We start from the raw sequence: 15,998 nt of genomic DNA on the forward strand, positions 1-15,998 counted from the left end.
TAATAGGCACAGCTCTGGAGATACAGCAGTAATAATACTTTCTAGTCTCGGTACACACCCTATCTAGAGCATGATTAGCCAACTATGTAAGATTGAGGAGAACCCAGCTATGCAGCACTACACTGAAACACTGCCCAGATACACTAGGGGAAGTGGTAGTTGTGTTAATCATCTCTCATGTACATAAGCCCTGTCCAGGTTGGTTTTTCTCTCCCGTCCTTCTGTTCCTTCCCCTTCATAGCTAAGTCTATGCAACTAGCAAGATACTCCTTCTCTCCATGTGCACTACTGAGGAGGAGGATGTTGGCTCCTTAGTCCTGAGCAGGAGGGTGAGGAATTTTTGCCATAGGCAAGGGAGCGAGAGAGCTTCTATAATCTGCTCGCTTCCTCTTTGTCTCCTATCCCATAGCTTTGATAGTGTTGCTGGTCATGTGGCCCTCTCAGATGCTAACTGGAATAGACTTGTGAGCTGTGCAGTCTAAAACTTTCATGTCTAGCTTTTGGTGTCAACTAGGGAAGAATCTCCTCTGGGCTATTGGAAAGAAGAGTCTGTGTGTGCATTACATTTATGCTTACAAATGTGGGACCTACCTATTTTAAGAAAAGGTAACAGCCACTGCAGTGTCTAGGGAGTAACATGGGCTGAAAGAATCTCATAGAGACTAACTTGGTGCAGAGGTGATCGCCTTATGTTGATTTATCTGACTTAAAGCCAATTTCTATAAATGCGAACATAGTCTATGCTGGATTTAACAACTTTAAAGTCTAAATAAGTTGAGAACTTGGAATTTTTAATGTCTAGCAATCTACATATTCGGTAGATGCAATATGCTTTTCTGTTGGCTGGTATAAAAAATATGGTTACTGAATAAATCAGCTCATGCAAAAGCTTTGGAGCTACTGAAATTGTAATAGCTTTCAAATAAATTTAAAATGTTAATCTTGCAGCCAAAACCAGGGAAAAAACATTTGAACAGCCTGGGGTCATCTGAAGATCTACTCTCTGACAAATCCAGTGTTGCTTCAGATGTATGTGACTCGTCATTCAGTGGGAGCTCATCATTACAAGACAAGCGAGTTCTTCCTTCTCAAAGCAAGGTAATGGCAAGTGTTAATACGGCTGCAGAGTGAATATGTTCTTAGCGTGCTGGTACTCTTATATAAAAATGGAGACGACAAACTTTCTGACTTAGATTTAATGCCATAGTCTTGTCTTATAATGAATTCAAGGTAAAGTTTCTATTCTACAATTGCAATTCTTGGGTGGCTAAGTTATACATGAAGTATTTTTCCTACATTTGTAACAGAGAATTGTTCTTAGTGCATCAACAGATAGTTAGATATTGTGTTAACATGAAATGTAGTATGTAATATTAAGGGGCAGGGAAATGCAGATAATAGACCTCATAGGAGGCTTGTGGATTAAAGCCTTTACTCTTCATGGTCACCTATTGTGTTACTTGGAAAGATTGTCATTTTTCTAGCATGGAAGCAGAATAGCAGTGACTCTAGCTACATCAGAAGCCAAATTCTAGGAACCATAGCACTACAATTTAAGTACTCATGTCTACCAAGAATGTGTCTAACCTGTGGAATATAGTTTCTGTCTCAATTTTGTTAAAACTTGTATAACGTTGCAAGCCACTTAATATTGCCTATACTGTTTCCTCTTCCCCCTGCCTCTCCTGCCCCGAGGGGCTTGATCTCTTGGCAGTGGATATAGTTAAATGAAATATTGGCCACTCTGACCAGATCTGACCCTAATAGAATAGTCTTAGTTCTAACAGTCAAACTTGCTCAATCACTTTCCCTAAGAAAAGAATTGTAATAACATGGGATATCGGATGTGAGGCAGGGAAAGATGCTTATCACTTCAAAAATAGCACTCCAATGTACTGTCCCATTAATCTTCATTTCTATATACTTAGAATCCATCTTAAAGATATACTTGAGCTGGGGGCGGGGAGGGAACACCATTGGGCTAACAATCAATTTCTGAGACGTATCCTATTTCAGTTCTACATAAGAACTTAGGTACCATACAAATGTATAATTACATTTTTATTATATTTTTTTTGCTTCCCAGCAGTCTGCTTTTTACTTAACTTAAACATTTTAAAACAGGATTATAGAACTTGTCCCTGGGACAAACGAACCCAGAGAACAGTGATGCATAATGAAAATGTTTTTGTGCTTGCTTAATGTCTTTTGGACAGTTAAATAAATTAGACTTCTTTATTCACAGTTTGGGTTAAGGAAGACACAGTTAAAACCTCCTAGTGCTGCTAATGGTCCTCTAAGAAAGAACACCTCATCTTCATCGTCGTCATCCATTTCCAGCATGAACTCCAGTTTGAATTCAAGTTTGTCTGTCTCTCCCATAGGGGGAAATGGTAATAATTAGCATAGAGATGCAGCATGCAAATCACTTTAAACTTAAAATAACTAATGGGGTGTTTTTGACTTGCAGGTTCCAAAATGTGTTTGGGGCAATCTGTATTTCTTGCCGATTCAGAACACTAGGCTGTCTTTGGGGTGGAGTTTGGAGTGTTGTTGCTGTATTGTTCCCAGGATATGAAAGGCAAGGTAGGTGAGGTAATATCTTTCATTGGACCAAGAAGGTACAAGCTTTCAGTAGCTTTTCAAGGTACATAGAGCTCTGCGTACCTTCTACCAACAGAAGTTGGTCCAATAAAAGATATTATCTCAGCCCCTTGTCTCTTTGGTGTTGAGAACAGGTGAATAAAACTTCATATAGGCTGACAGTGTGGTAGTTAGCTCAAGTTCTTGACTTTTAGCACTTTGATTCTAAAATCTGGTTTAATTCATGAGGCTAATATCTACAAACCAGGATCTGACACAATTACATGGTAGGCTTCTTGGTGATGACTTAATTTTTTAAAAATATTTTTTTAAATAGTCCATAATGTTTCCTTTCTGGTTAGAATTATGTCTATCCCACAAGAACCTCTAAGTGCCACAGTGTAACGTGATCTAGAGAACAAACAACATTATGAAATAGAGAAGAGGGGGGAGGTGGAAAAGTCAGTTACTCAAGCCCTGATTTTTTTTTTTCCTCCAAAGCCCCACATAGTAAACTTTTACTCATGGCAAACCTAAACAGTAATATCACAAAGGTTGTGGTTAATACAAAAGCAGGGAGTAATGCAGTTGTCAAAGCTTTATCAGGACTTATTAGAAACTACAGTGGAATACAATAGCTTACAGTTCCTTGATCTATTGTAAAACAAGACTAAAGCACAAATCTCTAACATTTCATATTTAAACATTTGCCTATCATTAAGATAGAAGCAGTCGTTGTTCTACCTGAAGAGTATCAAAACTTGGAAGCCTTTCTGAACTTCATGTTTTAAAGTTCTGTATTAGCTTTTTACACTAAACAAACATGCACCATATCTCTGTTCTCTGTCCCTGTAGCTGTGCACTCTGTTTTTAATACATGTAGGCAGGCTGTATTTCCTGTTAAAACTTAATGTGACAGAACCCTAGAAATCACACTGCTGCCCAACTTACGTCTGGAACAGAGGTTCCCAAACTTTTTCTTATTGCATACCCCCTTCCAGATCTACCAACTACTTGCGTACTCCTACCCTTCTCATCACTGATACTTTGTGTGTTCTTCTTAACACTACCTGTCTTTAGTCATCTGTCCATATTTCACTGTTACATACAGATATAGTGTGACGTATACAACTGAAAATAAAACCTTAAGTTCTGAGCTCAGTTAGACTGGACTGTTGCTGGCCAACTGAACCCGCACTGTACGGTGATTGGAGATCTCTCTGTATCTGTGTTCTCATTGGTACATCTTGAAGTAAATTAACTACTGTATTTTATATAACAAATTCCCACAGAATTTTAAAGCTTTGTCTAAGTAGCTTATTATGAAAATGCAATAAATAAAATCCACCCACAATTTCTCCCATGTACCCTCCACCCTGAGATGTCTCACATACCCGCAGCGGTATGCATACCACTGTTAGGGAACCCCTGGTATAGGGAAAAACTACTACTTAATACTAGTTAACTTGCATATGCTGTTATATCTTCTGTAGTAATCCAAGGTGGTAATAGACTGCACTGTATCTTTAGCGGGCAATTATTTTAGAGTTATGACCCATCTTATCTGTATCCCATGTGATTGATTGATTGATTTTGAGCGGGTGAGGAGGAGGGACATTTATTTAAAAAAAAAAAAACTGAATTAATGAGTAAAGTTGCAGGATCTAATCAGATCTATTTCTAGCATAAAATTTGACCTCTATAAAGAGATCAAGTCAATGTTTAATGAGCAACTGATATCTTTAAAATGTATCCAAAAATGGATTTGCAGAAGTATATGGATAATGTATGTGGCTAAACTACTTATTTATTCCAAACAAAATGAGTCCCTGCCCTCAATTGCTCATAATGAAAGAGTGGGAGAGGAAAACATGCTCCTAATTTCTTGTGAACTAAGAGGTTCCCTGTTTCAAGAAGTGAAGAGAAAGAGGCACCTGGAGGAGATGAAAGCATGCATGATTGGGGAAACATTCCAAGTGTAGTGGCCTGAATGAGTAAGCACTGAAGTCTTTGACAAAAGTGAAGTGTGTTTGGGGGGGAAAAATAGGGTCCAAAGCGAATGTTAAGTGACCACAGATGAACTGTAGGCAGGGAGAAGAATTGTGTAGAGCCTTGAAAGGGAGAACAAAACTAAACTCTAGCCCAGTCAACATCATAACGTATAGATATGGTGTTCCCAAATTTGGTTCACGGCTTGTTCAGGGTAAGCCCCGAGCAGGCCACGAGATGCTTTGTTTACCTGAGTGTCCACAGGTACAGACACTCGCAGCTCCCTGTGGCTGGGAATGCCCACTGGGAGCTGCAAGCAGCCGTACCTGTGGACGCTCAGGTAAACAAAGCGTCTTGTGGCCTGCCAGGGGCTTACCCTGAACAAGCAGCGAACCAAGTTTGGGAACCTCAGGTATAGATAATAAGGAAGTCACTATCAGGAAGTATAATGCAAGACTGTGCTATTGGAGGACACAGCTTAATAAGTTTAATAAAACTTCAATTCAAGGGGAAAAAGTTTAGTAGCACATGTCTTGGAAATACTTAATGCGAATGACTAGAAACTGTCTAGCAAATCCAATTAGTCTAATTGGAAAAACTAAGATTTTAAGTGAGTAAGTAGAATATTGAAACTTAACTTTTTTTTTTTTTAAATGACAACTTTTAAATACTCTTAACTAGCACAGGTAAGGAGACTTCATTGAATGTCCCTTAACATATGTATTTCAGGTAGCCGGGGCAACTATATTGAAAATACAAGTTATGCTTAAATATACCTATAAAGAAGGCATATTTAAGTGCGTCTCAAACTACCTTACTCTTGTTTCATTTGACCTGGAAGCTGATAGTCTGAATCATGTCAAGGAGGCTTTTCTGCAGCATCAAAGACAAATAACCACTTCGTAGACGTTTCCTACGGTTTTTGCTCTTCTAGGATTTCAAAACTAGTGGCTAAAAAGTGGAAAAATCTGAAACCTTTACATTGTAACAACTGCATAGTTCAGATGCTTGAACACCTATCACAAATCATTGCATAATGTTTTCATATCTTCAGCTGCACTTGAGTAAACTTAGACTCTCTTGTAAATAGTTAAATGTACCTTGTAACCAGTTGAGGGAAAAACAACTAGCAATTCAGAAGTATAAATATGAGCTTTCTATCTTTCAGCTAAATCAAACGTCTCTTCAAAAATTTCTGTGAGCAGCTCCAAACTCTCATCTAGCACAAAAAGACTGGCTATGGTTAGACCTATCAGAATGTCATCTGTGCAGGCGGTCCATTCTGATGTGTCCTGCAAGCAAACAAGATCAGTTAGTACTCCCAGAATATCTACTGCTGGGAATTTAGCCAAGTCTTCAGCTTCTGTGACAGAATCCCAAACTCTAGCCAGTGGAATTCAGAGACTGAGCTCAGTTCCTAATCTGCAGAAGATATTTCAGCAGAACAAAGATGGAAGTGCAGCAAAAGGAAATATATGCCCAAAAGACAAGGCTAACGTTATAATCACACCTTCAAATCAGATTAAGGTCCCTAAGAGATGTGGAGGTAAGCACACATTTTGGAAGGCTGTTTTTTGTGTTACCTTGGCTTTTAATTTTAACATTTCTTTGAATGCTCCTCACAGTATGTGCTAATTGAGAGTGAAATATGTCTTTATTTGTATATTGTTCCAAAGCTGTTGGGATGGAATGAATCATGTGACTTGTAGTTGAGGTGTTATCTATATTAGTTTAGTTTTCAACTATAACAAATAGGTAATAACATAGAGTAATATTTTTCTTTTCCCTTAGGTTCATCACCAGAAAATACAGCATCAAAAATAATGGAGCCAATCCGATTACTGTCTTGTGGCACATTTGGAAGGTAACATTGTAATTAGAACTTAACAGGTCACTTGCATGTTTTTCTTAACTATACCTACATTTAAGAGTGTTGTATCAAGCAACTATGTAATCTAAGTGCAGTTCTAATTACTTTGAAAATAACATTGTGAGATTTCTATACTCTCATAGTGACTTCCAGATTACTCTGCCCTTCCACAAGTATAAATGTTAAAACTCACCCTGGGATATGAAAGTCAGTTTGGCTTTCTTGGGATTGGGTAACATAAATACCTAACTGGAATTCATTGACAATTCTGATGTGTAAGGGAACAGAATCGGCTTTCACATAGCAGTGATATTTCTGCGGTGCTAATGAGGTGGGTTTTTTTTTTTTTTCTTTAAGTCAGGTCTGAATATATTCAGGAAGCAAATCTATTGAGGGCTGTTTTCACATAATACCTGTTCACTAGAGAAGTGCACTTCAAGATTCTGTTACACTGAGTGCTCTGCTTCCTCTTCTGTCTCAAATTAATCTGAAACTTTCACAAAATGAAGGTTTGAAACATCTGTTAACTGAACCTTATCTATGAGGATGTGACCAGTTCCAACATAATACAGCAATCCACTTTTAATGTTCAGGTTTAGTTATCCTAACATTTGCATAACTGTTTGTGTTCTTAAGCCTGCCTTATGTTATTTATTTCTGTTGTCTGACTAGTATTCAAAACACGTTTCTAGAAGCTTTCAGTTAATGTATGCTGCATGTTTTCCTGTAGTGGTGTGGCTGTTTGCACTCCTGTCAGACCTTCCGAAGATGGGGCCTCGCAGAACTCTTGTCTTAGTTCCAGGTCCATTTTAATTACTCCAGCCAGTATAAAACGTTCTGCTCTGCCTACTCCCGCCGGTCGTCGTATCTCAGGAATTCCAGCAATGACTCTTAAAACTTTGCCAAGATCTGTCTCCTCTCCACATTTTATGTCTGTTCGTCAAGTCTCCAGTGTGTCCGCCAGAAAGACTCTTGCAGCTGGGTAAGAAACCGCAGGTGTAACATGGCCCTATTGAAGTCTATTAAAACTCCTGTTGACTTCAGTGGGAGAAGGATTTTGTCCAGATGTTCAGACGCCGTATGCTAGCATGTAAGAGATTTCATCTACTGTTGAGTAGACGCATGCCCAAGTAACTTGCAAAATAACACAGCTATACTTGTTACTTCTTTCCAGCATAAATCTCTAACATGGTTTGGTTTGCCTGAATCCTTAAACCAAGGGATAATGTTAGACTCTTGTAAAAATAGTGACGATAAGCACATCTTAATCTGTCACTTGACCACATCTTCAAACCACCTATGAATCAACTTGAATTATGTGCATCATAGAACTTGTATTTGAGGAATTCTGCTGCTTTCAGACAGCTTACTTGATGTACTGAATAGAAAGTGACTGCAGAAGTAACTTTGTGTTCCAACACAATACTTCCAGCTATATGAAAGATAATGCAGGATCTAAACATGGCAATACTTTCTAGATGAGGAAAGCAAACGGGCAGTTAAGTCAAATGAATTATTTTTAAGTTCTGTTTAAGTTGCACTTTAACTTTAAGGTATTGACCAATCTTATGCTGTCACCATTATAAAATCTGGCATCCTAAAAGAGGCCAAGGATTGAATTAAGACTGAACTATTCTTGCTCCATGAGGTGGTCTTTCCATGCCATAGTTGAGACTGGCTAGGTACCAAGGGGAATCTGGGCAGCACCACCACAATTCTGTACCTGTTCTGTGGAGGGGATGCAGTCTCTTCCATAGCTGTCAACCCAAAATCTTTTCACAAGCTCTAAATATATACACAGCTTAAACTAGTATTTAAGGCAGCTTCATGGTGCTGGTTCCCCAGAATAAAATTTAACTAACCTTATATTTCACATTGTGCCCAAATAAAACCTTGTTCCAGTGTAAGCCAAGCATCATCATGCCTGTCTCAAATGTTCAGTTATTTCCTCAAACTACAAATGCAAAATGCTCTTTCTTCCCAAAACCCTCCCCTTTCCCAACTCCACTATCCCACAGATTGTTAAGCTTGCAACTTTGGAATCCTCCAATTTGTCCAATTTTGTACTTTTCCCTTCACCAGGGATTGGACTGAACCAGTTCAGTGACATGCAGTACCAGCACTTCTCTGATATAGCAGTCTTGCATAAGCTTAAGCTAAAATTTTCAAATGTGGTATCCAAAAATTATTCACCAAATATGGATTGCCCATTTTTCTTCTACACTGTAGACAACTTTGACTTAATCTATTTAAATTGTAATTCCTCAGGGCAGGAACAGTGTCTTTATGTTCTGTGAGATGCCTAGCATGCTTTTAGATAATGAATAAATAAGACATTATAGTCACAAAATGGAGAAAAATAAAGCTATCAAATGGCACTCTAGCTTTTGTTGGGCAGCTAAATGACATGAACCTTTAAGAGGTGTTCATTAAGCATTATATTAAATACTTGCCAACTTTACTTTCCCCCAGTTCTAAACAGGCAAAGGACACCAAAACACAAGTGTCATCATTTGAAGATGATGACTTATCTCCTCCACCTATGATACCTCTTACACTTGTCTTTTCACCAGAAAAGACTACTGAAATAGCACAGAATGAAATACAAAAAGAGACTGAAATACAAAAACAGCCAGCTGAAGGAGCACAAACTAATGAGGTAGGTAAACTGAATCTATTTTTCCCTCTTGTAAAAGCTGCTGTTGAGTGAACTGCATGAAAATGTGAGCTGTCTACTAACTAAAAACTTGCTCAAATTTTGAAGTGATCTAGATTAGGCATATATGTGCCCTCTAGTGTTTGTTTATCATACCACTGAACAACATTTCTTCATTGGGATAAATGTTCCTGGAAAACTAATTTCCGTCACCTGCACAAATAATTGCAGGTCAAATTTAAATTTGCACTCCCAGTTATCTGCACTGGAAAGTCCTTGTGTATTTATGAATCCAGTCATGAAACACAATACAATGTGGGGTAATTCTAATCATAATTATGCAATATATCTGGTTTTGGACAGTATTGAATGTCTATAAAGAACTGTTCAAACCATAAGGAAAAAAAGTCTAAACTCATATTTGCTGGAATAGCAACTTGCTTGCAGATATCAGTCATAGACCAAACTAACAATTATTCATTGTTAGTTCAACTGTAGTTATTTTCTCTGGTATTCTGTTTACTGAATGCTGGAAGCTTGCTGTGGATTTTGTTTGATGTATGTAAATACTGGATAACAATCAAATTGGACAGAGGTGTGACTAAAGCTAGTCATCTTATAGAACAGTTTCTTTGTCAAAATGTCGTCAGATCACAGTTGTAGGTACAAGGTTAAAACTGAATTGAAAAACTGAAATATGAAACAATCATATTTGAAAAATATTCTCTAGCACTTATATAATACTTTACCACCTCTTCTCTGCACACTAATCCTCCCCTCATCCACCAAGCTATGCTGCCTTTAGGATGGTCTACATATAACCTACAAACCTAAGAATTGCTTGTTGCTTTTTGTGGCTTTTCCCTGTAAGTCAATAACTGACTTACCTACATTCTTCTGAAGGAAGCACAATAAACAGAGGAAAATAAACTATTTACTATTTCTAGGTCTTGCTGGTAGATATTGGAATAGATAAAACTCCCATTGCTGCTTTGGAATGTGAAAGCAGACCTCTCATTGACCTTTCTAACACTCCGGAAGTGAATAAAGTTATTCCATTAAAACCTAGTGTGGTAGGACAGGTAAGGTATCTCAATCTTATCTCAATCATTTGTTTCCATAAATGCATAAAAATAGTGCAAAAAACAATTGTTTGGTTGTATGAATTTGTATGTAGAATAGTTATTTCTCCCCTGTAACAATGTACTGTATATGAAATATGCTTGGCACTAGTACCTTATATTTAATCCAACACTCTTATTTAAGATGAATCCAATTTATGGATTCTTCTTGCAGTCTCTTCCCTTTCAATCTCTAAGGTGAGTGATCATTTTGTTGTAAAACACCGCTATGAATGAGCATCAGTTCATGAATCAAGGATCTTAATTATTCAGCTTTGCATGGCCCATTCTTGCTGTGCTGTTTTCTGGAAGTCAAAAAACTAGCTGCATCAATTATTGTTGTGGAAACACAGCTCTGTGCAGGCTCACTACACTTCTCTTAGTAGCAGTGGCATGTCATGACACTTTTTTAGTACATTTTGTGAAATTGTACAAGGGACTGGATAGAATCAGCCCATGGACACAGCCAGTCAGGAAGTCATATACAGAGCTTTCATATTCTTGTAGAAATTAATTCTGAGGCACACCACTGCTTACTAGCCATGAACACCAATAAGGCTAGACTATGTTCCTGCTACTCTTCTCTGCTGTGAGACCATGTCTGTCAAAACCCCTAACCTCAGCACTGGTTTTCAGAACTGCACCAATTCAGACCAGTTTGGCATGTGGAGGTTTGTGTAAAATGGCCCATCACTCCTGATGTGGTCACCGCTCTTCAAAAGTCAAAGCAGCTGAGGCTTGAGTTTGGCTTTAAAAGTAGCTTGGTCACTAATGTGCAGGGCAATGGAGACTCTTGGCTTTCCCTCCACTGGAGCCAACATAGAAAAGCAGATATGGTGGTAGTGCACACTGACAATATTCCTAGTGTTTTCGAGGCACATTTGCACACGTTGAGTGTAGGACTTAACTAAGTAGTCATTCCATGACTTTAAAAGATGTGTTTGGGAGGGAAGGGTAAGGGGAGTAAGCTATTACCAAAATCTGTTACTGTGATTCCCTGAAACAAATGGTGCTTTTTAGGGGCAACAACTTGATAAAAACATCTAGTGAAAGTGCTGGTGCTTTTATTTTACTAATAAGTAAGGCCCAGAACCACAAAGAGACATGAGTGTCTAGAAAAATCACAGGAATACTGTGATCTGCAAAGCCTGAGTTAAGAGTAGGACTAGTGGTTAGGGTACTCGTCTAGGATGTGGGAGCCTACCAGTTTAAGTATCCCCTTCTGCCTGGATGAGGGGATTTTATATCCATTTAATCCATACATTTAAACAGGAGTCTCCCACTTCTCAGGTGAATGCTCTAACCTTTGGGCTGTGAGATATTCCGATGTCAGTCTCTCCTGTTGAAGCTGTTTCACTTTGGATAAAAGAACAGGAGTACTTGTGGCACCTTACAGACTAACGCAGCTGCTACTCTGAAACCTGTCATTTTGGATAAACACTTAATCATTGAAGCAGGGGGACTGGATCTTGGGTCTCGCATATCGTCAGTGACTGCTCTAACCACCCAGCTATAGGGCCCTTCTCATGCATGTGTGCTCTCTCTCTGGCCCAATTACTCTTAAAGAGTGGAACTACTGTAGAAAATAAATGTAACAGGGGTGTGTGACATTCCCCAGGGTACAATCTGGACTAATGGACAGCTGTGTCCCCCCTCAGTTCTCCAACATGGAGTGCCTTTTACACAGCTCTGCTGTCAGAGCAACCACTCCTGGTCTGCTCACATAAAGCGTGTTATCATTAAATCACTACCAGCTATACTGTGTGAGTGCTACAGTCAGCCACCCTGGAATTACATTACAGGGCAACGCTAGAAAGCTCCTAGTCCCAAAATGTGCATTTCCCCCCAAAATGTGCATCTTGTACTGCCCAGCCCCTTCTGGACAATACAAACTCATATATAGTCTGTCATTTCATTAATAGAAGATGATTTGCACAAATCTTGTTCTCTCAAATGGAATTTGCCAAACACTTCAGTCCAAACACACTGGTTTAGATAAAACAAGTTTATTAACTATGGAAACCTAGATTTTAAGTGATTACAAGTAATGAGGCATAAAAGAATTTGTTACAAAGAAATAAAAGGTAAAACATGACTAAAACATAACACTTAACTTAACAAGTTAAGTGAATTCAAAACAAAAGGTTTCTCACCACATGTTCTAGCAGTCTTATTGGCTGAATCTTTCAGCCACGATCCCTTCACAGTCTAATGATGCTTCCTTTGATCTTTTTCAAGTGTTGTCGATGCTGTGAGTAGAGATGAAGGGAGAGAGATCCTTTGGGGGGTTTTGTTCCCCATTTTTATCTTTTCCTCTTTTGAGAATCATCTCCAGCTGGGGTTCAGGAGACTGAAAGTCTGTGGAGTCGGAAACTTCCAGCTGTTTTTTTGACAAGATGTAAATTTCTCGCTCACATCCTTTTTCCTGCCAAAGAATGGGCGCTTAACCAGATGTTAGTCCATTTTATTTTGTTAACACCTGGCTCAGGCATCAGTTTGCCTTTTGTATTTGAGGAATTGGTCTAAACTTGGACTATGTCTCAGTAACGCTATACAGTGTTGCCACACATTTTACCAGGACAATAATGATCAGCACATGATGAATTTTCAGATGATACCTCACAAGGCATACTTTGTACAAAATCCATTATAGTTTTGTAAAAAGAGTTAACATTGGGATACAAACTATCATAGGGGGAAGGAGGAGGGAAGAGGGGCAGGTAGAACACATGTCTCTCTTTGGCATCTCCCAACAGCTAGTGGAGGTGGGGGGTGACCTACCATCCTGGCTTTTGTGAATCCCATTTTTAGGCACCCCTTTCCCTCTGTTGTACAGGAAATCTGAGTACCTAACTCTGGCTTTGAATCCCAGTGATTTTTTTTTTTTAATCTTCTAAGCACGTAAATGCTAGGTGTTGCACGGCTCAGTGTCACAACAACTGATTCACAAATGGATTTTAGCCCTAAGACTCAGTCCCCAGGTATTTTGCATAAATCCTTAGTGTAGCAAGAAAACTAGAGATCAAAAGCAAGTAAAATAGGTATGATATATTTTTTTTTTAACCTTTAGGAGCTAATTCAGTCCTGATAGACTAGCATTCTTTGATACCTTGGATCAAAGTCTTTGGGGCAGAGACTAGGTCTCCTTTTGTATAGCACCTAGCACAAGGGGCTCTGGTGCATGTGGATTCTGCTAATATTAAACTTTTACAGTTGGGTAGAGAGGCTCTAAATTGAACATTAAGTGTGGTGTAGGTATTTGTCTTCAGGCACTTGAAGAAAAGATCTTTGACTTAATAGTACTGCTGATGTTCTAGAAGTTAACTGCACTACCATTAGGGCAGAGGTGGGCAAACTACAGCCTGCGGGCCACATCCAGCCCGCAGAACCGTTCTCCCCAGCCCCTGAGTTCCTGGCCCGGGAGGCTAGCCCCAAGCCCCTCCCCTGCAGCCTCAGCTCACTGTGCCCTCTCTGGGTTGTGGGGCTGCGAGCTCCTGGGGCAGCACAGCTGCAGAGCCCGGCCTGACCCGGTGCTCTGTGCTGCGTGGTGCATAGCTGGCTCCTACCAGGCAGCACAGCTGCCTGTCCTGGTGCAGCTGCGCCGCCAGCCACTGGTGCTTCAGGCAGCATGGTAAGGGGGCAGGGAGCGGGAGTGGGGGGTTGGATAGAGGGCAGGGGGGGTTGGGGTGGTGGTTGGGGGCAGGAGTGGTGGGGTTGAATGGAGGCGGGGGTTCTGGGAGCGGTCAGGTAGAAGGGGTGGTTGGATGGGGCAGAGGTCCCAGGGGCGGCAGTCAGGAAGAAGGGGGGGGGTTGGATGGGGTGTCGGGAGGCAGTTAGGGGCGGGGGTCAGGGGCAGTGGATGGGGTCAGGAGCGGTCAGGGGACAGAGGGGGTTGGATGGGGCAGGAGCCCCCGGGGGGGGGGCAAGAAGCAGGGGAGGTTGGATAGGGGGTGGGGCCGGGCCACTCCTGGCTGTTTGGGGAGACACTTTCTGAAACCCAATGCAGCCCTCAGGACAAAAAGTTTGCCCACCCCTGCATTAGGGTAACTGGCTGAAGTTACCTGTGTTCCTGATAGTCCTATGTGTAGAGTAACTATCAGGCTAAGATACTAGCTAAATCTTATGTCACTTCATTTCTGTCTTTCAGCTAATAGATTTGAGTTCTCCTCTTATCACCCTGAGTCCTGAAGTGAACAAAGAGAATCTGGATTCCCCTCTGCTGAAGTTCTAAACTAAACCTTAGCTAAACCCAAAATTTATCTTTGGACTAGCATCTGCAATTTTGATTTGATATATTAGCCATCTGAATAGGACTGTGTGGAGTGAATATCATGCAATAAAATCCCTTTAGTGTACTACTTGAATGTAACTTGTGTTGACAAAATGGAACTAGAATAATCTGTTCAGCAAATCCAAATTGGGAGCACTTGATTAACATGACTATCTTCATGCATTGTTGCAGATCCATGTAGTTTTAAAAAAAAAAAGTGCTGTATGTCTGCTTTAGTAAAATTATTTTAAGTCTAATTATACATAACAGTAACCTTTTTCTAAAGGTTTGCTAGCAAATAAAATTATCTAAAGTACTAAAATTAAACTGAAAATTAAAGCTAATGTGGTAGTTATCTTTGTATCTAAGGCATTTTAATGGTCTGTATACATATGAAACTATAGGACGTCTGGAAATAAAATGTTTTTGGGCCAACAAATGTGTTACATGCTAATTGTGCCATGGAATATTTCAGGAAGCTAAAATAGCTACATTCAACAAAAGAAGCTGGATCTAATGGTGCACTTACACATAATCAGGATACTGTTAAAGGCGGTAATGTCAGAACTTTGCAAAGTTCATATAAATTGAACTGCCTGCACTGAAGGCTTTTTCTGTAACAGATTTAGAAAATGGAAAAAATGGGATCAGAGTGAAAACTGCATTAGACTAATTTTTAAATTCTGATAACTTTGAGGTAGGGGAATATGGCAGGAACAGATAAAACAATAATGAGGTCAGCTGTAGAAAGCAAAGTAAAGGATGGGATTTGACAGCTATCTGGTCCACTGTATGAGAGATGTAATTCTAGATGTAAGAAATGATATGAAGTCAAGAATAGGACATAAAATGGGAAGAGCCAGGTATTTTAATCTGACACATCAAATGTAAAGTCTGATCTGCCCTACTTTTTGCTAGCGGTCTTGTTTGGAGGACCCAGAAATGAACTGGAAGCTTTTTAACCCTTCAGCTATCAACAGACCTGTATTCTGATGTCCATGGTAACAACTGCAACTCAGCCTGTCTAAACTATAAAAGCAAAAGTTGAAGACAAAGCCTGCTATAGCTGAATTGTTTAGATTTAAAACTCCTGATAAAGGTTCTTTAAGGCTCCTGGTAAATCCATGGGTTCATATGACTAGCTGAAAGATTCTAGAAGTAGGAAGACACTTTTGAAATCACTAAAATGTTTCAGTTGATGTTATGGGTTGAGGCCACCTTCTCTTCGATATGGTGTATCTGGATCAGGGGGCAAATCTGGACTACTCGATGCTTTTGAATGGATCCTGAATTTTTTTATTTAGTTATTCTTATTATCCTCTATTATTGTTGCTGGGTTTATTATTATTTTCTCTGGAGTCTGGACCTTGACAAAAAAAATTGACTGTTCCTGGCTTAGGCCTACATCCTGATCAGACTAGCCAGAGAGGGAACCAATAGCATTACTACCAGCTTTGACTAAATCCTGAGCACTGCTTGGCATGTGAGACTTGGGTCCTGGCTCTCCAA

At 39.6% G+C, this 15,998-nt stretch overlaps 1 protein-coding gene across 6 annotated transcripts in view; it reads left to right on the forward strand.

Annotated features, from left to right (window-relative positions):
• Nucleotides 1-14,928, forward strand: part of GTSE1 (G2 and S-phase expressed 1) — a 24,121-nt gene extending 9,193 nt beyond the window's left edge. For all 6 annotated transcript variants that reach the window (XM_024099885.3, XM_005286848.4, XM_024099884.3 and 3 more), the window contains exons 5-12: nucleotides 949-1,098; nucleotides 2,246-2,393; nucleotides 5,741-6,118; nucleotides 6,364-6,436; nucleotides 7,173-7,424; nucleotides 8,915-9,101; nucleotides 10,046-10,180; nucleotides 14,367-14,928. In XM_024099885.3, coding sequence (XP_023955653.2) covers nucleotides 949-1,098; nucleotides 2,246-2,393; nucleotides 5,741-6,118; nucleotides 6,364-6,436; nucleotides 7,173-7,424; nucleotides 8,915-9,101; nucleotides 10,046-10,180; nucleotides 14,367-14,450 — 1,407 coding nt within the window. In that variant the 3' untranslated portion in view covers nucleotides 14,451-14,928. The remainder of the gene's footprint in view (nucleotides 1-948; nucleotides 1,099-2,245; nucleotides 2,394-5,740; nucleotides 6,119-6,363; nucleotides 6,437-7,172; nucleotides 7,425-8,914; nucleotides 9,102-10,045; nucleotides 10,181-14,366) is intronic.
• The last annotated feature ends 1,070 nt before the right edge of the window (nucleotides 14,929-15,998 follow it).

Source organism: Chrysemys picta, chromosome 1 (genome assembly GCF_011386835.1).
Source record: "Chrysemys picta bellii isolate R12L10 chromosome 1, ASM1138683v2, whole genome shotgun sequence".
Lineage (NCBI taxonomy): Eukaryota > Metazoa > Chordata > Testudines > Emydidae > Chrysemys > Chrysemys picta.